The sequence below is a fragment of the Pavona decussata genome, unplaced genomic scaffold, assembly GCF_977016875.1.
Source record: "Pavona decussata unplaced genomic scaffold, jaPavDecu1.1 SCAFFOLD_229, whole genome shotgun sequence".
Lineage (NCBI taxonomy): Eukaryota > Metazoa > Cnidaria > Anthozoa > Scleractinia > Agariciidae > Pavona > Pavona decussata.
Genome location: NW_028145634.1, coordinates 535,382 through 559,086, shown reverse-complemented (window position 1 = coordinate 559,086; position 23,705 = coordinate 535,382). Strand labels below are relative to the sequence as shown.

At 38.2% G+C, this 23,705-nt stretch overlaps 2 protein-coding genes across 2 annotated transcripts; both read left to right on the top strand.

The window, feature by feature from the left end:
- The first annotated feature begins 1,776 nt into the window (after nucleotides 1-1,776).
- Nucleotides 1,777-10,978, top strand: LOC146458753 (putative skeletal organic matrix protein 5). The gene is made up of 5 exons (XM_085090363.1): nucleotides 1,777-1,919; nucleotides 4,358-4,498; nucleotides 6,953-6,995; nucleotides 10,206-10,332; nucleotides 10,453-10,978. The coding sequence occupies exons 1-5, from the start codon at nucleotides 1,796-1,798 to the stop codon at nucleotides 10,975-10,977; spliced, it is 960 nt and encodes a 319-aa protein (XP_084946489.1). The 5' UTR covers nucleotides 1,777-1,795; the 3' UTR covers nucleotide 10,978.
- Nucleotides 10,979-13,885: 2,907 nt separating this feature from the next.
- Nucleotides 13,886-22,950, top strand: LOC146458752 (putative skeletal organic matrix protein 5). Its single transcript, XM_085090364.1, has 6 exons — nucleotides 13,886-13,976; nucleotides 16,089-16,184; nucleotides 18,520-18,660; nucleotides 20,217-20,259; nucleotides 22,021-22,147; nucleotides 22,268-22,950. Exons 2-6 carry the CDS (start codon nucleotides 16,103-16,105, stop codon nucleotides 22,790-22,792), a joined length of 918 nt encoding a protein of 305 aa, XP_084946490.1. The 5' UTR covers nucleotides 13,886-13,976; nucleotides 16,089-16,102; the 3' UTR covers nucleotides 22,793-22,950.
- Nucleotides 22,951-23,705: the final 755 nt, after the last annotated feature.

Here is a 23,705-nt window from a genome sequence, read left to right as displayed (position 1 = left end):
TAAATTACTAAGGTCGTTGGCCGTCGGAAGGCAACAATAGGTGTGGCTTTGAAAACTTTGGCGCAGCGGGGAGATGAAGACATGATGTTGCAGTTTTTGTTTTGAAGATCAGAGGCCCGTTTCTTGAATGCATGTCCTGATAATTGGGGGCCCGGGAAGCTGTGGTTGTTTCAATTTAAGATCGAAGTTTCAGTAGTTTTGTAGATATCATGATAAAACTATTAGTTAACAAAACAAAATGGACTGGTTTGTTAGCTAGGACCCGCGCTTTTATTCTTTAGATTTTGATTTGAATATTTGATTTCGGCCCCGAAAAGTTACCGGGACGTTTGAGAAACGGCCCCCGGGCCGGGAAACTATAATTTTGGACATATGTGTCAATTGTTTGCGAAAATGACGTATTATTCAGTGACACAGGCATACGTGTCGGAAAATGAAATCTGAGTGCTCCTGACCGAATCAGACTTTCTCAGTTTGTGACAAAAAATTGTGCCTGTAAAATTGGTAAATTTTTAAATACTCTGAATCAAGCTAAAACCATTGATCAGACAAAAGCAACCTGGAGAACACGAAAGGTTGAAAAAAACTCGAGCTAAGTGCTTTTAGTCACCTTTGCTGTGGGGAATCTTTAGCTGACAGTGTTTTTAAGTTACTTTTTGGCAACCTTTTAGAGATCTTTCAGACAGGCAACCTTATGGCGGTTTAAGTTAAATAAGAGGTGACCAATCAAATGACCAATCAAATTCAAGATCCATGCGAGGCAGTCAACTTTAACTTTCGTGAAAGTGACTCTACTTAACTTACCACAGGATTTAATTGAACGGTTCATTTAAGAGCCATCAAAAAGTTGTCAAAATGATGCCTTTTAGTTCAGAGTAAATTTTAATTTTACAAAAACCCAAGTGCTTTTAGTCATCTTTACAAGGCTGCGGGCTATCTTCAGCTGACAGTGCAAATTTTTAAATATCTTTCCGGCAACCTTATGGTGGTTTAAGTGAATTTAAAGGGAGGGGTTCACGGTTCTGCGCATGGCCATGAATCAAAATACTTTTTCGCCTTTGCTAGCCATGACCCAAGCCTGTTTAATTTAATTTGTTGTTTAAGAACCATTCGGAAAGGAATTGGTAACTCGGGTGGTAATTTCTTTCAAATGATTGTGTTATTTCGCATGCAAATAACTGTAAACACATCAACCGTGAATAAATCCTACGGGTCAACGCTAAGTTCAATATTGACAAAATGAATACAATCCACTAGCATTTTCTGTGAATTTTGGTCATCGGTCATTTTGCTTGGACTAATTATAGAATATGATTACTGAGGTACACGCGAGTGGGATTTTTAAGGCCATAAAGTTGATAAGAAAGAGAAAAAAGCATTTAAATTCATGCACATGCGCTGAAATGTGAACCCCTCCCTTTAACTTACCAATCAAATGCAAGATTCGTGGGAGGCTGTCAACGTCCACGTTCGTGATGAAAGCGACTCGACTCTACACACCACAGAATTTGACGGTTCATCAAAAAATGTCACAATGATCTCTGTTAGTTCCAAAAACAGTACGTAATTTTGTAGAAAAAGTGCTTGCTTTTAGCGTAGAACAAATAGATCTCGAGATGTGGAAACGTGGAAGTGGAAACCGAGAAGTACATATGAAGAACCTCTTATATTTTTCCTGCTAATAAGAATGCTTTATAGGCTATCAAAAAAGCTGATTCTCTCAAATAACGGTAGCGGCGTTCGAAAACATTTTAAAACACGCTACATTTACAACGAACTCCCCTTTGTCAAAGCAATGAGAAATTTTAGACTAACCACTAGCTCACTGCTTGCGATGGCCGTTACGAAAACAGTGTTCCTTCTCCTTTTCGTCTTGTACCCAGTGACTGTGATGACAAAACAGCCTGTTAGGCCTGAAGGTAAAGTACTGAAATTGAATATTTAGGTACGCATAAGCTGTATCATATATCCTATCTTATTATTCAACACATTGTGACACTGCCCAAATATGGTCATGACGAACTCAATATACGTCGCCCGCACACAACAGATATCCTGCGATATACCTAGTTTTCGTGTGTCGGGGAGAAAAATCATGGCAGAGCGCTTTCAAAAAGTAACGACCTCGCAAGAACACCAAACGATTAATAACGCTGTTTTATACTGAACACAAAGAAGACAACCAAGTTTGCCGTTAAGAATTGTAATGGTTGGTGCAAAAACTTTCAGTGCTTACCTTTCTGTTTACTGAACTGGCAAATTACAGTTCAGCAAAAATGTTTGATGTATTTTTCGCTAGAGTTTTGGATTGTCCCGTATTCTAGCAAAGGCTCATGTTATAAGCTTCTTTTTTTTGACAAATAAAGATGGCCTCCAGTTTTTCTGCTTTAAACCTGTGCTTTGTTATCAATGTTTTGAATAATAAAACAGTTATCCTGCTCAATTTTGCGGAATATCGCCTGATTTTAGCCAACTCGGCCTACGGCCTCGTCGGCCAAGTAATATAGTTCATTGTTCAAAGACTAGATAATCCAAGCCAATAATTCAGGTGCCACACTGAACGTTGCGGGCAGACAAAATATCACCAGAATTCCTTAGTGGCGAATTTATTTTCTCTTGGCGGAATATAACGATTATATCATCGTTATTATATTTCATTTTTTGCTCGATGTGTAAACCAGTGATGAAATTCCATACAAATCTTCATATTTAGCCACTACCATGGATTATAATCAGTGACCCCCCCTTTTTAACTCGTGCATGCGCGCATGCGCAATGAACGAGTTATCGTAATGTGGGGAAATGTCACTCGATCTTTCCATCGGTCACTCGTTGGGCTGTAAACTTTATATTAATTTAATTGGAATTTAATCAAAGTCATACATTATTCATTAGTGTACGTATAGTGTATTCGCCATCAGCCGCCATTACGGTAGCCTCCTATGCGGTCGTTTTTTCTGGGACTCGGAGTTAATACCACGCTGAAAACACCGGCAAGATTTCGGTCACGTGATAGGCAACGAAAATCGTTCTCGTATATCAAGTTTCATTAGGAACAAGAGTCCGCCATGTTTTTCAAAAATGATAATTAGGGATTGCCGTCCAAGTGTCATGAGTATTATTTAAGAGTCTGCCTATCCAGCTAAGAGAGTTTCATTAGGCAAAAACACCCCCGGCTGTGCTCGAAACCCAGTGGCGAGTTCATGAATTTTGCAAGACTTGCAGCTGTTAGTTCTGAATTCGTTTAAATGTGATGGGATTATCTCGTTGCATGACAAGTTTAATGAAACTCTTCCAACGTTTCTTTTAACCTGTTTTGGAGTTGGGGTGCCGTAGGGTGGGGGGAGGGCTTAAGCGTGAGACAACTAGGGGGGTCAGGGAGCATGCTCCTCCGAGAAAAAAATTTAACTAAAGTCTTCTGAAATTGCTGGAAATGCATCAAAAACCGTCAACACTGATGTAAATTTTTAATGTTTAATTTTTAATTTTTATGTTTCCTTTTCTTTTCAAGTATTAACCATAAAGGAGTCAATGCTTCAGTCTGGCCCTAATTACATTTGACCAACACATCAGGCTAATGAGGCAGAAATTTTCGGCTTGTTTTCTTGTGAAACCAGCAGCTAGGAAGGTGACGTCTGAAGATGATGATGAAGATGATGAAGATGATGTCTTTGTCACGGTGGTCCTTGCAAACACAGTTTATCACTGGTTTTTACTGAGCTAGGAAGACCCAGTTTCGTTGTTTCCGTAAATCATATGTGCTTCTTTGTTCGTTATGACAGCGGAATTGAATGATCCAGGATGACCGTAGCTGTACATAATTATCAGTTTCAAATATTTACGCGTAAAGGCGATAAGTAGCTTTCATAAATGAATACCTTTGTGCAAAAACTCCCTCGAACTTATTCAGTGATGAAACTTTATCTTCGTGAACGGCACCGATCCAAGAACAAAAGAAAATAGAAGCAACGGCTGAAATTCCATTATTTCACGGTTGAAATCTAGTCGTCCGTTCGGCTGCAAAACTAACGACAAACTGTCCGAAATTGTCGGGTTTGTCGGAGAAAACCTTAACATACTTAATACGAATATGTAAGGTAAGTTGTTTCTGTAAGTGATGGATATGGTTAAGTAAAATAAAATAAAATATTTTTTAACCATCCAAAAAGTTGGGGGTGGGGGGGGGGGGGGGCGTAAATTTATATCCGTGCCTTACGTACGAACAGGCTTCAACTATTTTGCTTCGACTTAAAAGATCAGCATTTTGAAGAAGAGATTGAGAGGTTGTTGAGCAGAGTTAGGTTTGATTGTAATCATTGGGATGTTTCTGACCGTTTGCTCTAAAAATTGTTTGCAGCTTCCCCTGAGGAAAAGAAGGTTGTCGATGCAATCAACAAACAAAAAGATGAGATTAAGAAACAAGAAGTAGACGTTAAGAATCTAATTGATAGAATAGCGGCAGAGATTGAACGCGTGTACAAGTGCACTGAAGAACCAGGTAGGCAATGAGACAGTACAGACATTAATTTTCAATCAGCGTCGAGTTGTCTGAAACCCGACGCCAAATTGCCATACTTTTAGGAAAAAGTAAACTAGGATTTCTTTTCCTTCTCCTGAAAAGCATTTCTCTGATAAACGGTTTGACGGCTAGTCCAACTGATGTAGGACCAGAATAATTTCCTTGCCTTTATGCTCACTGTAAAGCAATAGATAAAAATTCGGACTCGAGACGAATTAGTATATGTAATAAAATAGTGACGAGTGAAATTAAGAAATAATTTCACTTGCGTTTTGTCAAAATTCTAATAATTATTCGAACGAACCGTCTCGGGGTTTTTCTCAAGGCCATTTTCATCACACCAGTTCTCAAAAACCCTCACCCAGTTACCATTACCGGCTGATAATTTCAGGAGAAATAGAACGAAAGTTAAACCGAATAAGTGCATTTTGACTAATATTTAGGCAATAAATGCAAGGAAACGGTGGTTTGTTTCAGTTATATTTCGATATAATTCTATATCATCGTCAGACTAGGTGACAATGCGGTGGAAGGTGGGCCGGTCTCATTGGAGAAAATGTCTGGTAAATTACTACGCAGAAGTCTCGTCGACCCAAATGTAGACATTCGAATAAAATAAAAGACCACTAAACTATGCTTCTTCACGAGTACTAAAGATAAAACACCACCATTATGCAAATCAGATGTTGTTTACAAATTCACTTGTCCTGGCTGTAATTGCTCTTACATCGGCAAAACGAACAGAACTCTATTTACTCGCACACAAGAATACGCGCTCACGGATAAAGAAAGCGCTATATACAAACATCTTCGACAGTGTGATAATATCCAACACATTCAAGGCCTGTATAATTTACCAGACATTTTCTCCAATGAGACCGGCCCACCTTCTACGACCAACAAAGAATTTTTCACCGAAACCGTGCGTAGGAACACAAAGATAATTGACAGTGACGACAATTGGAACCTCCTTCTATACAAAGAAGCCTATCACATAAAACGTTCATCGCCATCCTTGAACAATGGCTTGAAGGCCAGCAGAGAACTCTGCTTATTCTCATGACAGTTTTTTTCTCTTTTTGTTTTGTACTTACTTTATTCTCACGTGCCTATTGATGCTAATTTACCACCCTTTTAGTATTTAAACTTTAGCTACCGCATTGTCACCTAGTCTGACGATGATATAGAATTATATCGAAATATAACTGAAACAAACCACCGTTTCCTTGCATTTATTGCCTAAATATTAGTCAAAATGCACTTATTCGGTTTAACTTTCGTTCTATTTCTCACCCAGTTAATTGTGCTCTTTCGCGTTTTTAGGTTTTCTGCAGCGTCTTTTAATCCCATAACTTCTTTCATCCGTAAAATCTTTAAACCTAGACGCCATCTTGGCACTGAGATATAGGAAACGTTGCCATAGCAATTTCGTAATTTCACATGTGAAATTATAAATAAACGCTGAAATTTCGCGCCAATATTAAGGAGTACATTGTCACCCATGATATTACGGGATAAAATTCGCCTTCGGCTTATTCGTCTGTCAGCACGTCTTCAAGACGTGCTGAAAGAACCATAACTCGTCTATCACGGTTAATGTGTCTCTAAATTGATATCTAGATGGAAAACGAAGACAATTTTTGACTTAACTTTGATGTGAGCGAGAGTGGTTTCTATCTGTCCGCAAGGTTTCTTGGGATGCCTGTTTCAAGATGGCGTCCAAATCAAGTTCTTACGAAAACAGTCGCGAAGAACAGGGGGCAAACCTTACCGAATCAAATGAGAAGTTGACATGGACAGACAAAGACACTAATTACGTCTTCCGCAAAGTTTAATTTAATCCCCTATAAATGTAGGGGACGGGATTCTACCGTTGGGTGCTGGGTCTAACGATTTGTATCTAGCTAGACACATTACCCGTTAAAATTCTTCTTCGGATTTATATTTAGATGAATTATCCGTCTTGACCTGACAGATAACCCGTCTAAACGGATAACTCGTCTCTAGTATAAATTGGGCCAAAATTGCATGACACGTATCAAGGGTTATCAATTAACCCTGCCTTGAACAACCAGAGGCAAAATGGAAACTTACCTGAATGATGTGTAACGGCGTACGACGGATTAAAGAACTTGCTCAAGAAAGAGTCCTTGTGGTTTTTATGTGCGACATTATCTAGAACAGACGTAGATCATAGACGACACGAAATGCTTTGGATGAGGAAGTGAAAGGATAATCGTATTGCTATTTTTCCCTTTTTTATTTTTCTGGTGGCAAGGGGTGGGGGGCATTGGGGGCTTTTTTGGCTGATAGGTGCGTTGTCACTTTTTGTTCTTCCAGTCAGGGTCTATCCAAAAATGTTTAAACTTATGTGATGGTGACCGTATATATGTGCATCTAATTGAAAGTTAATCCAGACAATTTTCTTTGTAGCCCCTCCCGCCTCTTCTTGTAAGGAACAGTACGAGAAATACAGGTAAGTTTCTAAGCTGTTCCAGTTATGACACTAATGTTCATTATTTATTTATTTAACTTAATTGGGTACAGGCAGGAGCCCATTACGGGTAATGGGCTCCTGGTACAGAAAATTACAGCTGTTCTTTTCTTTTCAGGTGGTTTGTAAATGTTTAAGTAAATTTTTATATCACAAGTATGCTTCTAACTAACTAACTAACTAACTAACTAACTAACTAACTAACTAACTAACTAACTAACTAACTAACTAACTAACTAACTAACTAACTAACTAACTAACTAACTAACTAACTAACTAACTAATTAACTGACTGACTGACTGACTGACTGTCTGACTAACTAACCAACTAGTTTCAAATACCTTTCTTCACAAAGTTGGGTTGAAACCGACAGCATTGTGTACGTCTTGTGGTGAAGAGAGCGAATCCCTGGAGCATTTATTAATTTCATGCTGTATAACAGAGAGGTTTTGTCTGGAATTTATTCACTGGTGCAATAATATACACATTAATCTTGAAAAACTATCTGAGAAGGATACGCTTTTGGATTTTGCGACAGAAAGGAGGATTTTCTTTTACTTAACCATCTATTAATCATTGCCAGGCAAAATATTTACGACTGCAGAAGCAAACCTATTCACCCGTCGTTTAGGCTCTGTCTCTAAAGTTTATTATATTTCTCAAATAGAATTTAAGACAAAAAATTTCACCAAACATGAATCCAGTTTTAACCTCCAATCGAAAAAGTATATCATCAGTTTAAGTGCTTCATACGTTACTCGCAAAAAATTTCGGACGATGTTAATTTCGGACAAAAAAAGTGTCCGAAAATAAAACCGCCCGAAATTTTTAAGCGTCCGAAATTTTTACAGTATAGTATAAAACTTTAAAAGTACTTTCTGGGCGACGGCATCACATATTACCTGATATGGCTAGAATTCGGATTAGGCGGCTTTGCTCAGTCGTTCTTTTTATTACTGGAAAGGAAAATATTTGAGACACTGCTTGAGGCATAAGCTTGATTGAGTTTATGTTATTTTCTCGTTGGTGTATCCGGCTATAAAACCTTGAAGGTACAGTAAAACTATCATTTTCACAGATTTTATTTCAGTCTAATTCATGTTTTTTAGTCGTAAATTTACTTTAGGCATGTTTCAGCGCAGTGTCCGAAATTTTTGTGCGAAATTTGTCCGAAATGAGGGAAAAAGTGTCCGAAAATTAAACGTCCGAAATAAAACGTCCGAAATTTTTTGCAAGTAATGTAGTGGCGCCCGTGTCTTTATTTTCCCCATTTATTTACTTTTGTTATCAATTCTATTGTTATTTTTTTATTTCGCCGCCATGTAAGCTTTTATAATGTAAGTAGGTGTAGCGTCTTTTAGGTTGTATGATATTTCTGTTAAATACATTTTATGTGTGCCACTTATTTAATAATAATAATAATAATAATAATAATAATAATAATAATAATAATAATAATAATAATAATAATAATAATAAAAATAGTTGTTTTTCATGACCGATATAATCCGCTTATACTTTTAATAAGAGTTGCTTTTTCGTCATTAAGGACCGTATTTTAACTTCCGAATATATTTTTAGTGATGATCAGTGATCATATGATTTTTTATTACGAATGAGAATACTATTGTAACTTGATGAGATTTGTTTTTTTCCTTTTTCTTAAAAAAAAAATTGTGCTTGAAAATAGTCTCTTTTTTTAATCGACAAGAATTGTAAGTAGGTTTTAATAGCTCTGTTTTCTACTTTTAACTTGTAAAGAACAATTTCCTTGGAATATTTTAATAAAGTTATTAGTTTTATATAATAATAATAATAATAATTATAATAATATAATACTACTACTACTACTACTAATAATAATAATAATAATAATAATAATAATAATAATAATAATAATAATAATAAACAAGTATGCTTAGCAAAAATTGGAATTCAACATTGATCTGAAGATGGATTCGTCGCAGTAGAACTTTTGCTTTTTCTGCAAACGAGACCCAGAAACAATGGTTCACTTCTTTAATGAGTGTCCCTACTTGGGTTCATTATGTGAAAATTTCGAATCATATTTTTTATCCCTGAAAAGTTTATGTTGAAGGATATTTAAATTGGGATTTTTACACCTCAGAACGACCCTTACTGAACTACCTAACTGGTAATTAAAAAAGATGTATTTATAAAGCTCCTGGAAGCTGCAGAAGGAAGGAAGCACTTCTGAAAAAATCAAAATTTAAAGTTCAAATGAAGTTTAAGTATGATATAGAAAAGTGCATTTTTATTAAAAACAACCCTTAAAAAATGGGCAGTGTACGTGAAAAATTCATCAATAAGTTTTGTGGCAATGATATGTTTCACGTGGTACATATTTCTAGCTCGGTTTAGTGTAACAATCGCATGTAATAGTTAACAATTATTCACCAAAGTGGAGGTGAATAGTGATGGATATTTTGCGGCGAGGTAAATATGCAACACTTTCACCGACACTGAGGTGAATAATTGTTTTAGTATATACCATACAAGCTGAGTAAGAAGTGGACCAAAAAATACTTTATTTTTGACAATATACCCGCAAATGGTGGGAAATTTTAAAATCTCGCGTGCCTCGCGGTATGCGATTTCTTTTTGCAGAAAGTTCCGTCTCGCTTTCTTGCGGACAAATAAAACTTCTGGATGCACTTGTTTAGTTACTACGTGTCTTTTCTTCAATCGTTGTGCAAAATTTGTCTTTTTGTTGAACCATGCCGCAAAACATAAGAGGTTTCATTGTTTACGTTGTAATTATAGTGCTCGAAAGTTTTCGTAATTAAACAATGCATTGTTTTTTTTTTATTTTTCGCCTTAGAATATGAGGTTTGAAAGATTAAATAACTTACCATGCAATCTCGTCAAATCAAACTTTGTTGCCATTTTTGTATTTTTGTAATAGCCGTGTCTTTTATCGAAATATTTTCCCCTTAAGTGACTGTGGCGAAGCGGGAAGCCATCTTGTTTCTCTTCGGCTGCTCGGAGGTGAAGGCTACTTGGCTAATCACCTCCGAGCTAGCCAATCAGCGCGCGCGAAAAGCACTATTCACTTGTGTGGTATATACTAATAAAGAATAGAGTGAGGTAGTGAAACTGCGTGGACGTGTGATTCTGTTTTTCGTGACGAAGAAAAAGAGTAAATATGAATTTTTACATTTCTACAACAGGTCAACAAAGAGTCAAGTGTACCCACTGATGGTTGGTTCAAAAACGATTCCTGCTTACTGTCACATGGGAAACTTTGGATGTGGAGATGGAGGATGGACGCCGGTCATGAAGATTGATGGCGTAAAGGTACGATTCTTCATAATTTTTACTCCGTCACTACTTGGTTTATGTGTTTGCTCGTTTGTGTTTTATTTCAGTAAGAGCTAGTTAGTTACAATGACATGCGTTTTCTGTCTTTAATTTTAGAAGACCTTCCATTACGATTCCAGCCTCTGGAGCAACAAAAAACGCTACAAACTTGTAGGAGGGCAGACTGGGTTTGACAACGAGGAAACGAAGTTGCCAACCTACTGGCACACGTCCTTCTCAAAGATCTGTCTTGGGATGATGGTCCATAATCAGAAGAACTTTGTTGTTATTGACAAACGCGCCAGCTCCCTGTACTCACTGATCGCTGACGGGCTATACCGTGCCACCTCACTGGGTCGTGACACGTGGAAGACCCTCCTTGGATCTTCAGCTTCCTTGCAGCAAAACTGTAACAAGGAAGGGTTCAACGCTATGTGTACTTGGAATGGGATGGCCTTTTCCAAAGCAAGGATCGGTATTCTTGGTAACCAGGGTGGCTTGTGTAGGAGCTGTAATTCCAGAATCGGGTTTGGTACTGGAGGACACCCTGACAACTCAAGCACGTGTGGAAACGAGGCTATCAATGACCCAGATAATGAAGACAGGCACATCAAGGCCATGGGGTATATCTTGGTGCAGTGAGTTCTAACACTGGCTACAGACGTCAAGTTCACAGCGACAATGACTTTCAGAAAACAATACAGTAACTAGCTCTTGATTTTTTAATTGGGGGATTGATACATTGGGCCAAGGGAAAATGATCTCATTATGATCTCTTGATCGGGCCGAGAGGACTTGTAAAATCGGGGTTAAATAAGCAATTGCATGCAAACTCAGATCCGTTTGGTTTCTTTGATGATTGTCACTGAAAAAAATAAAATAAATAAAATAAATCACTTAATTTAAGTGTGAATGTATTTAGCGCAGAGCACTAATTGGGGACACTTTCCAAATCGAATTGAAATTTAGAAGTGTTGGTTTTTGAGGAGAGGGTAAGACTGGAGTAACAGGAGAAAAACCTCTCGGAGCAAAGACGAGAACCAACAACAAACTCAACCCACAAATGACGCCGAGTCCGGGAATCGAACCCGGGCCACATTGGTGGGAGGCGAGTGCTCTCACCACTGCGCCATCCCTGATCCCCCAAAAAAGTGCTCCTCCCAAACTGAAAAGCCCAGTTTGGGAGTTACAATAAATGTATGTATGATTTCGTAGTAGTCCTTTATTATTCAACACGTTAAGGTAGCCTTGAAAGCCAATAACTATCCTGATTAGATGCCAACCACACCGAACACTCACCGCCTGTCCTCAGGTTCCGCTTTGAGAGATTTCGAAGAATCTGTTAACGAGAAGAGAATATATGCTTCTGTCGCTAGAGCTAATTGTTTCCAGCAAAAATTAATCTGAAACAAGTATTACGATAAACGAGAAACTCGGTCGCCGGGACACATAGGGAAAAAGCGCGGGAAATGATAAGACCCTGTTCAGACCAGTGCCTGTGCCAAGGACCAGTGCCCCAGTACTACCCGTTGAAGTAGTTCCCATGCCCCTGCACGGGGCAGAGGTTTTTTGCTCGGGCACCAAACTGGACTCTATATTCAGACAAGTGCCAATGCCCGAAAATCATATTCGTAGTCTCAGATTCGTGTTCACTGAAAGTTGCACTCTTAACTTAACGGTCATCCAGACAATTATCGACCAGCCAGTCCTCCTTCTCTCATGAAAGTTGGTCGGCCTGCAAAAAAATGACAGTAAAAGATACAAATGTTTTCAGTGGTGAATGATCCGGGGGAAAATGGTTCTTGAATAGATGACTGTACACGGAATCGTATAATCTTTAATTTTAGTTTTATTCGATCTGTAAGAAACAATACATAATTCTATTCAAATCTAAAAGCTAGCGATTCATGAAAATTACATGCGAGAAATATAAAATTACAATACTCAAAATCCAATCGGTTACAAAACATAACTTACTTCTATGGCGTTATCCAGTCAAAATATCCCAGAAAAAGCAGGTCAGCAAAAATGGGTCAGCAGAACAGAATACAGGTTAGCGTGGTAAAAACACCGACTGCTCTCTACCATGGAAAACGAGTGATATGAATTCAAAGGTCAACTTTACTTGGCGATTGCGCCACTAACTGTCAATCACGCAGTTAATTACAGTGGAACCCCGTTAATACGACCACCTTCGGGCCGCGAAAATGCGGTTGTAATAACGGGGTGGTCGGATTAACGATGTTGTAAAACTAAAGAAATGACTAGGCACTTTGGGGCACAAAAAAGTGGTCGTAATAACGACGTGGTCGTAAGGCGGGGTTCCACTGTAATAAATCAAATGTCAATCAACGAATTACTAAAAGGAAACACTTATTTTCATTTGGTAAGCGAAACAGTGGGTCTTTCAATAATTTCTCTGCGAGTAAATTGGAAGACAGCATGCACGCATGCATGGAGCATAAATAATTATTTGATTATCATGTTGATCCAGACAATTGGTCGCCGCTCAGCCGGACTGCGCCAACCAGCTGTCATGCATCGATTATTTCTTTCAACTGGTACCCGTTAAATACCTGATATTTTATTTATACATACTTATTACCATATAACGTAACGTTCTTGTTCCTTTTATCATTTTAACGCTTTATTGCCAACAAACTCTAAGTCTTAATATTTAATTTTGTTACTCAGCTAGATTAACTCTTTAGTTATTCTGAGTAACTTTTACCAGTTTCGCTGGTAAAGGTTAGTTGATTAAAGTTGCTGTTTTCACTACTTGGAACAATTGTGTGGAAACATCAATCATACTTTAGTATAAGGAACATTTGTATTTGTCAACCAACGCCAATATTTCGCCTGGGATGAAATTTTAAGTGTTGTTAGAAGTTACCAAACCTTTTGAAATTGAGCAGATTTTCACCACAAAAAATTCTATTTAGGCCTGGGCCCGGCCCTGGAAACTGAGGAAGAAAGCGTTTAGAGCCTTTACGAAAAGCGTTTTTAAAGTAACTGTGCAAAGTGTAATTTACATGCAAGATTTGAAGCAAATCAATTCTGCGACCAATTTGAGCTATGAGGAACTTAGGGATACACCCACTTAATTAATGTTTGCGTCAAAGAAAATTGCCTTTAAATTTTTAGTTCTGTTAATGATTCAAATCAAGCGAAAACCGTTCGTCAACAAGGGGCAAGCTGGAGAACAGGCTAGGCTGTCTAAAACCCTATTTTTACAGGGCCTCGGGTTCGTATCGTTTCCACTTGATAGATTGTTTTCGGTTAGTGTTGACAACGTTTTTACATCTTTCTTTTAACTATGATTAGGATGGTTAAAGTTCAGTTATAGATGACTGTTTTAACTCACCAATCAAACGCAAGACTCGTGCGAGGCTATCAAATTTCACGCTCTTGCTACCGGCTTTGATCACGACATTCTTTAGAATTAATTGGACGATTAGAAGAAAGCCATCACGAAGTTGTCACATTTTGTTAAAAGCAATACTCCAATTTCATTTAAAATTGTTTGACCTTAGCGCAGACAAAACATTTCGTCCGATGTGGAAACGTGAACACAAGAAGTACCTAAGAAGACTTTCTCTTGCGCATCTACAATAGATTACATAGCTTGACAGGCTCTCAAGGTAAGCGGATGATCTCACTTAAAGTTACCGTGTACCTTCAGAGAGAAAATTTTTGGATTTTAATTTTTTTTAGACAAAAATAAACTTCCCAGTAAGTTCTTACAGACAAAAAAAGAATTTTCGAAAAAGAGTGAGTATTTGCCGAGAAATTGGGACGTAAGCGATTTCCACCGGAAGTTAAATTTTACTTTGATTGACAGCATATTGCTGCCGGTGTAACCACCCGTTGCGATATTTGCGCGAAGGATCTTTCTATAGTCTTGAATCCCTCACGTTCTCGCACTTCGAATATCCTGTATTTAGTGGAAGAACTTGCGTTTGTTCGAGTACGACACTGACATAAAAGAAGACAAAAGCTTTAAGCTACACTTTAAAGTAGGTAAAGGTCTTAAAATCTTCCAGCGAAGCGAATATTTGGAGACGCATTTGTTAATGTTTCAATTCGCGAGTCCGTGAATCGCTCTTCATAAGCTTCCTTTTTTTATTTGCGGCTGAACGTTATCAGATCACTTGTGTTCGGGTGCGTAAAACTTACAAGTCTCGGCAAGCGGAAAAGGAATTGAAAAATAACGCTAAGTATCATGTCCTATGTCTTGATCTTTTCTCACGTCGCCCGTCGCTATAAGATATCTAGTAAAGGGAAAGCCACCGCTTTTGCTTGTAGCGTTTGCACAAAGGCTTACTGTATTACGGTAATTTCCAAAGCGTTAAACGGAGTCAGCTCTTTTAAACGGTTCCGTTTAAACGTTTTCTTTCAAGCGTCAAAAGGATAAAGTCGAACCTCTCCTTACGGACACCTCTATTACGAACAGTTCACTTGGTCCCTGAGAGACCGAAATCCATATAAAGCCTACCTCTCTAAAACGGACACCTCTATAATGTGAACACTTATTCCTGTCCCCTTGGTGTCCGTAATAAAGAGGTTCGATTGTACTTGTTTCCTATTTGCAGCATTAACAATTTGGGACGTTCATTCAAGAGCGAATTTTTACCCGAACTTTCGATAAGCAATTTCGAAACTGCGGCTATTCTTAACAATATTTCGCTCAAATAGATTTATTCGCCGGCTTTTCGACTGAAGAGCAGCAAGAATTTTCGTTTTGACTGAGACAATACATGCGGTTACGGTGGTTCCTCGATAATTCCGTAGCGCTGATAATATTACCCTCCTCAGCCGCTTCTGCTTCGGCCCAACAGCTTTGCTTGATGAGGTCGGCTTCAGTCCCCATTTTGTTTTTCTCATAATCATTGCAGATTACAAAATCGACGTGCGCGTACAACAAACACCGCAGATATCCAACTATATGGTGAAGGAGTTGATAACTCTGGAACGCGAGTACGTGCAAAACTGCGAGAAAATTTTCACAGGAGGTGACCGGAAGAAAAAGTAGCTTGCGAAATGATTGGCTTATTTTCCATGACTCCGTTAGGGGGCGGTACTTGTTTGTGTAGCGAGAATTTTTTTAAGTGCTGTTTTCTCAAATTTTAATTTTCGCTTGCAGGGGACACTTTCAAGAGTTACAACTCAACAACGATTTGGCCGATTTCACTAAAATTTGGCCAGATGCTAGAAAAATGTATAACCAACACATACGTGTCGGGGAATTCGATAATTCTAAAAATTCTTTCCTTGAAAGCCATTTCCGTGCGTTCACTCCGCATGGTTTTCTCGCTGTTTTGAAAATGTTTTGTAACTTTTGAACGAAATCGAATTAAGGAAAACCTCGACACGTTTTTTAAGCTTTTGGGATCCTGACCTGGAGAAAAAAAACAAACTTCCAAAATATAAAAATCGCATTGAGTTGGAACTCTTGAACGATGACCTGGACCTTCAAGTTCCGACTTTAAGGAAAACCTGGGAATTTATTTTCTTGGAAAGCAATGAAATATTTGAATACCCAGTTCTATAAGCTTTAATTTGATATGGGTTTTGGGTATTTGTGATGTAACTGAGCGGCGCTATATCCGTTTAACTGAAGCCACCCCTGAAGGTACACGGTAACCTTAACAGTAATATTTGAAAATAATTTTAAAAATGCAAAAGTTATCAAAACAAATTTCCTTTTGAAAAATCAATGTGGGATTTTAGTCTGACTACTTTACCGTTTTCAGCGAAAGAATCAAAGATGGCGGTTATGAAAGCGTTCCTTCTCCTTCTCATCTTGTTCCCAGTGACTGTCATGACAAAACAGCCCACAGGGACTGAAGGTAAAATATCGAAATTGAATATTTAGGTGCTATAAGCTCAGTATCATGAGTTATTGTTCATGAAAAAAAGAAAGTCATGCCAATAAATATAATTGTCATTAGACGTAGCGGGTAGGAAAATATCGCATGGTGCCTAGGTTTAATCAATAAACAGATTCCGAGATAACAGTAAATGAATAGTAATACATGAAACATATATTTTGAACTGCGGATGAAAGATTATTCAGAAGAACGATCCTCGCAGTTAGTACACAACTTAAGCAGTTGCGAACTGAGAAAGTCTGAAAAAAATTCAGGCTTGAACGGGATTCGAACCCAGAGATATAACGATTGTATGGAGATGTTATGGCCTGCTCAGGGAGCGAACAAAAATAACAATATTTACGCGCAATATCGATTAACGCCCATTTTGTGTTCTTGACTGCTCTAAAGCCTTTAATTAGTCACATTTAGCCAGTTTTGATAAACCAGCACAAAAGCTATGTACAAATCCTCATATTTAGCAAGTACGTGATCTGTTCGTGAGTCTGGGGACCCTGTCGTTCAATAGGACGCCTTTTTGGGGCTGAAAGAAAATTGTCAAGTTGACACACTGTAGTGAGATAAGAGGTGGTTGAACTTACTCCACTTTTGCTGCTACGGACAATAGGTTGCCTGAAATTTAATACTAAAACTGATCTAAAATAGGATTTTATCAATAGCTATTGGCACCTTTTCGACAGAAGGTTCAGCTATTTTGTGTTGACAAGAAATAGTGGTATTTTCATGGAGCTATCGTGACGTGGTCACAAAAAGGAGGTAATCGTTGGCATCCCTGGCAACAAAAGCCAGGTTTTAAAAAGACTAGTAAGCCTGGTGAAGTCTGGTTCAACCAGACTTCACCAGGCACCAGGCTTTTGGTTTGAAATCAAGTCTGGTTAAGTGTCACCGCTGGTAAGCCTGGTTTTACTAGACTTTCTTGGTAATCTTGGTCAAAAGGTACCTAAAAAGCCTGGTAAAGCTGGTTTTGGCACGCAAACTAGAACCTGAAAAGCCAGGTAATCTTGGTTTTACCAGGCTTTCAGGGTGATTGTTGTTAAAAAACCGTACCTGAAAAGCAGGGTGAGACTGGCTTTACCAGACTTTGGACAGGTTAAGTTTTATTGTTTCTTACCTTGTAACGCTTGCGCCGTTACTAGTATTCAAAATGTACCTATGAGTCGAGACTTGTTTCCATCTCAAGCTGACCCTCCTTCTTCCAAATAAATTTTCGTACACGAAGTATAAATAACACCACAGGCGGCCCAAGCTCAAGCTATGAGGGAGGATCATCTTGAGTTATATAACAGCGGTCACGACGAAAATATAAGAGTTTGTATGGGAATATTTACGGTCGGGTTTAGGAGGAAGAAATTCGGTAAAAATTTCTTAATAAAAATAACATACCTTGTTTCTAAGGTGTATTTCTTGTTTGCTGTTTGCTTCTTTTTTTTTTTAGTTGAGGCCATTTTGGTGAGCTATCCCTTCATTGGTGTTTCCATTCATGAAAGAGAGTTTCTTGAAATTCTTGAGCTTGGGCCGCCTGTGATCACACTTAGCTACTTTTTTTTTAACTCAGGAAAAGAAGTGCCCTAGAGAAGAGTAGAACACGGGTCGTCGGATCACCTTGACGAAACCTTAAACATTACACTACCGACGAATCGCTCCCAGAATCTCCAGTTTTATGGATAGATATCCTCACCTCCAATATAAATGCTAACGCCAAGTTAACCAAGATAAATTAGGCTAACCGGAGTGCTACTTAGGCTAACGGAAGAGCTATTGAGGCTAACCGCAGTGCTATTTAGGCTAACCGGAGAGCTATTTAGTCTAACCACAGTGCTATTTAGGCTAACCGGAGTGCTATTTAGTCTAACCGCAGTGCTATTTAGGCCAACCGCAGTGTTATTTAGGCTAACCGGAGTGCTATTTAGGCTAACCGGAGTGCTATTTAGGCTAACCGCAGTATTATTTAGGCTAATCAAAGTGATATTTAGGCTAACCGGGTTGCTATTTAGGCTAACTGGAGTATTTAGGTTATCTAGAATGTTATTTTGGGCTAACCTAAGCTTCACTTTATGTAATTTCAAGAATATTTCTAAGGGCAGTTTCAGATATGGAAACGAATGCTGATCGTGACATGAGTCATTATCACGATTTATCACCCTGTAGTTACGACTGGCTTCAGCTATTTTGCTTTGACTAAAAAGATTGGCATTTTGCAGTAGTAATCAAAAGGTGGGTACACAAAGACATAATAATTTGACTGTAATCATTGGGATGTCTCTTACTGTTTGCCCTAAAAAATTGTTTGCAGCTTCCCCCGAGGAAAAGAAGGTTGTTGATGCGATCAACAAACAAAAAGATGAGATTAAGAAACAAGAAGAAGATGTTAAGAATCTAGTTGATAGAATAGCGGCAGAGATTGAACGCGAGTACAAGTGCTTTGACGAACCAGGTAGGCAATGAGAGAGTAGAGACATTAATTTTTAACCAAAGTGGAGTTGTTTGAAACCCGCGACTAACGCCAAATTGACATCAGGAAAAAGTTAACTAGGATTTCTTTTCCTTCTCCTGAAAAGCATTTCTCTGATAAACGGTTAGACGGCAAGTCCAACTGATGTAGGACCAGAATAATTTCCCTGCCTTTATGTTCACTGTAACGCAATGGCGAATTATCCATCTTAGACGGATAGTTCGTCTAGATATAAATTCGGACTCGAGACGAATTAATATATGTAATCAAATGGTGACGAGTGAAATTGAGAAATAATTTTACGTGCGTTTCGTCGAAATTCTAATAATTTCCCAAGCCTTGGACGAACCGTCTCGGGGTTTTTCTCAAGGCCATTTTCATCACACCAGTTCTCAAAAACCCTCACCCACTTAATTGTGCTCTTTCGCGTATTTAGGTTTTCTGCAGCGTCTTTTAATCCCGTAACTTCTTTCATCCGTAACATCTTTAAACCTGGACGCCATCTTGGCTTTGAGATATAGGAAACGTTGCCATAGCAATTTTGTAATTTCCCATGTGAAATTATAAATTAACGCTGAAATTTCGCGCCAATATTAAGGAGTACATTGTCACCCATGATATTACGGGATAAAATTCGCCTTCGGCTTATTCGTTTGTCAGCACGTCTTCAAGACGTGCTGAAAGAACCATAACTCGTCTAACACGGATAATGTTTCTCTAAATTGATATCTAGATGGAAAACGAAGACAGTTTTGACTTAATTTTGATATGAGCGAGAGTGGTTTCTATCTGTCCGCAAGGTTTCTTTGGATGCCTGTTTCAAGATGGCGTCCAAATCAAGTTCTCACCAAAACAGTCGCCAAGAAAAGGGGGCAAACCTTACCAAATCAAATGAGAAGAAGTTGACATGGACAGACAAAGACACTAATAACGTCTTCGCCAAAGTTTAATTTAATCCCCTATAAATGTAGGGGACGTGATTCTACCGTTGGGTGCTGGGTCTAACGATTTGTATCTAGCTAGACACATTACCCGTTAAAATTCTTCTTCGGATTTATATTTAGATGAATTATCCGTCTTGACAGATAACCCGTCTAAACGGATAATTCGTCTCTAGTATGAATTGGGCCAAAATTGCATGACACGTATAAAGGGTTACCAGTTAACCCTACTATAACAACCAGAGCCAAAACGGAAACTAAACTGAATGATGTGTAACGGCATACGACGGATTAAAGACCTTGCTCAAGAAAGAGTCCTTATGGTTATTATGTGGGGACATTGTCTAGAACAGACGTAGATCATAGACAAGAAATGCTTCTGGATGATGCCAAGGATAATCGTATCGCTATTTTCTCCTATCTTTATTTTTCTGGGGCTAGGGGTGGGGGGCATTGGGGGCTCTTTTGGCTGATAGGTACGTTGTCACTTTTTGTTCTTTCAGTCAGGGTCTATCCACAAATGTTTAAACTTAATTTGATGGTGACCGTATATATGTGCATCTAATTGAAAGTTAATCCAGACAATTTCCCTTGTAGCCCCTCCCGCCTCTTCTTGTAAGGAACAGTACGAGAAATACAGGTAAGTTTCTAAGCTCTTCCAGTTATGAGACTTATGTTCGTTATTTATTTATTTATTTATTTATTTAACTTAATTGGGTACAGAAAATTACTCAGCGACCAATGCATAATTATAAAGCTTTAATGGTCTTTAAATCTTGACATTTTAATTTCTTTCACCTGAGTATATGAGCGAGCTGCTTGTTAACCGTTGTGACATAACTGAATATTCGCGAATAAACTTTCAGTTCCATTGGCCTGCAAATACGTTTTAGCTTTAGCTATAGTGGTGCGCCGATTTCCGGCAGGCAGAATCACTTAATGACTTCTGTCATCAGCTATACGGAATCTTGTAGCCTCTTTCAGCCATAGTATTCCTGGAAACATAGCATTCATGTACAGTAGTTCTTTTCTTTTCAGGTGGTTTGTAAATGTTAGAGTAAATTTTGATATCACAAGTATGCTTATAACTAACTAACTAGTTTCAAATACCTTTCTTCACAAAGTTGGGTTGAAACCGACAGCATTGTGTACGTCTTGTGGTGCCGGAAGAGAGCGAATCCCTTGAGCATTTATTCATTTCATGCTGCATAACCGTGAGAGGTTTTGGCTGGAATTTATTCGCTGGTGCAATAATATACACATTAACCTTGAAAAAATATCTGAGATGGAAAAGATTTTTGGATTTTGGGACAAAGAGGAGGATTCTCTCTTACTTAACCATCTATTAGTCATTGCCAGGCAAAATATTTACGACTGCAGAAGCAAACTTATTCATTCGTTGTTGAGGCTCTTTGTCTCTAAAGTTTATTATATTTCTCAAATAGAATTTAAGAAAAAAAAATTCACCAAACATGAATCCAGTTTTAACCTCAAATGGAACAAGTATATCACCAGTTGAAGTCAGTGTTGAAGTGCTTCATAGTGGCGCCAATGTCTTTATTTTTCCCATTTATTTACTTTTGTTATTAATTCTTTTGTTATTATTTTATTTCGCCGCCGCGTAACCTTTTATACTGCAAGAAAGTGTACCGTCTTTTAGGTTGTATGATATTTCTGTTAAATGCATTTTGTATGTACTACAATTTATTATTATTATTATTAATAAGAATAAGAATAATAATAATAATGATAATGATAATAATAATAATAATAATAATAATAATAATAATAATAATAATAAAAAACAAGTACGCTTAGCAAAAATTGGAATTCAACATTGATCTGAAGATGGATTGGTCGCAGCAGATCTTTTGCTTTTTCTGCCAACGACACCCAGAAACAATGGTTCATTTCTTTTATGAGTGTCCCTACTTTAGTTCATTTTGTAAAAATTTCGAATCATATTTTTTTTCCCTGAAAACTTTACGTTGAAGGATATTTAAATTGGGATGTTTACATCTCAGAACGACCCTTACGGAACTACATTTATAACTAGTAATTAAAAAAAGTATATTTGTAAAGCTCCTGGGAGCTGTAGAAGGAAGGAAGCACTTCTGAAAACATCAAAATTTAAAGTGAAAATGAACTTTAAGTATCAAATAGAAAAGTGCATTTTTTATTAAAATTAACACTTAAAAAATGGGCAGTGGACGTGAAAAATTCGTCAATATTTTTTGTGGCAATGTCACATTAAAATTAAAATAGGTATGCTTCACGTGGTACATATTTCTAGCTCGGTTTATTGTAACAATCACATGTAATAGTATTTAAGAGAGTGAAGAAGTGAAACTGTGTGGACGTGTGATCCTGTTTTTCGTGAATTTTTACATTTCCACAACAGGTCAACAAAGAGTCAAGTGTACACGCTGATGGTTGGTTCAAAAACGATTCCTGTTTACTGTCACATGGGAAACTTTGGATGTGGAGATGGAGGGTGGACGCCGGTCATGAAGATTGATGGTACAAAGGTACGATTCTTCATAATTTTTACTTCGTTACTACTCGGTTTATGTGTTTGCTCGTTTGTGTTTTATTTCAGTAAGAGCTAGTTAGTTACAATGTCATGCGTTTTCTGTCTTTAATTTTAGAAGACCTTTCATTACGATTCCAGCCTCTGGAGCAACAAAAAACGCTACAAACTTGTAGGAGGGCAGACTGGGTTTGACAACGAGGAAACGAAGTTGCCAACCTACTGGCACACGTCCTTCTCAAAGATCTGTCTTGGGATGATGGTCCATAATCAGAAGAACTTTGTTGTTATTGACAAACGCGCCAGCTCCCTGTACTCCCTGATCGCTGACGGGCAATACCGTGCCACCTCACTGGGTCGTGACACGTGGAAGACCCTCCTTGGATCTTCAGCTTCCTTGCAGCAAAACTGTAACAAGGAGGGGCTCAACGCTATGTGTACTTGGAATGGGATGGCCTTTTCCAAAGCAAGGATCGGTATTCTTGGTAACCAGGGTAGCTTGTGTAGGAGCTGTAGTTCCAGAATCGGGTTTGGTACTGGAGGACACCCTGACAACTCAAGCACGTGTGGAAACGAGGCTATCAATTACCCAGATAATGGAGACAGGCACATCAAGGCCATGGGGTATATCTTGGTGCAGTGAGTTCTAACACTGGCTACAGATGTCAAGTTCACAGCGACAATGACTTTCAGAAAACAATACAGAAACTAGCTCATGAATTTTTAATTGGGGGATTGATACATTGGGCCAAGAGAACATGATCTCACTATGATCTCTTGATCGGGCGGAAAGGACTTGTAAAATCGAGGTTAAATAAACAATTGCATACAAAATCAAATCCGTTTGTTTTCTTTGATAATTGTGACTGAAAAGCCCCGGTTCAGGAGTTACAAAAAATGTATGTATCATTTCGAAGTAGTCCTTTATTATACGCGTGAGTGAATAAAACGCTGCTTAGGATCAAAATTAGAGCCCCGTTAGCGCCTTAACACTTCCATATGTCTGAGCTGATTTTTCAGAAGATGGCTACATAAAATTACAGTTTTCGCTAACTTTTCTTAAGATATTCAATTTTTTTTCAGCCGTTCCCATTGAATTTCACATTAATAAGTGCATAGATTACAAGGGTCACTAGTAGACGTTTGTGAAACAAAAATATTTTTCTCCCCCACCCCACCCTCGTGCCTGTATATGGCACAGTCATCTCATTCTCTGTCAAATGTCTACAAACCGCACAACGATTGCGCTTTGAATTCGGTGCGCTCTGAGCTCAGAACAAATTCATTATCCCTTAGCCATTTGGCTTTTTGGAAGCAAAGTTATCCGAAAACATCATTAAGTCTAGTGAGGGAAGAAATCTTACGAGAGCAGTTCCTGCTCGTCTAATATGCTTCCTACCTAGTTCTCTTTGTAATTTTCAGTTACTCGGGCAGGGATTAAGGGTTGCATAATGTGAGCTTTGCTTGAGGAGGTGACAATCTTTGGCCATAGAAAGTAGGTCTTAGGAATGATTTCTAGTCGGGAAGCGTTAAATTATCGGGAAGTTTTGACCCGA

Excerpts from the sequence above, each read along its gene's own strand:
- LOC146458753 (XM_085090363.1), top strand. The coding sequence starts at position 1,796 with ATGAGAAATTTTAGACTAACCACTAGCTCACTGCTTGCGATGGCCGTT. Across the intron at positions 1,920-4,357 it reads ACAGCCTGTTAGGCCTGAAG|CTTCCCCTGAGGAAAAGAAG; the intron begins GTAAAGTACTGA and ends AATTGTTTGCAG. Across the intron at positions 6,996-10,205 it reads GAACAGTACGAGAAATACAG|GTCAACAAAGAGTCAAGTGT; the intron begins GTAAGTTTCTAA and ends TTTCTACAACAG.
- LOC146458752 (XM_085090364.1), top strand. The coding sequence starts at position 16,103 with ATGGCGGTTATGAAAGCGTTCCTTCTCCTTCTCATCTTGTTCCCAGTG. Across the intron at positions 16,185-18,519 it reads ACAGCCCACAGGGACTGAAG|CTTCCCCCGAGGAAAAGAAG; the intron begins GTAAAATATCGA and ends AATTGTTTGCAG. Across the intron at positions 20,260-22,020 it reads GAACAGTACGAGAAATACAG|GTCAACAAAGAGTCAAGTGT; the intron begins GTAAGTTTCTAA and ends TTTCCACAACAG.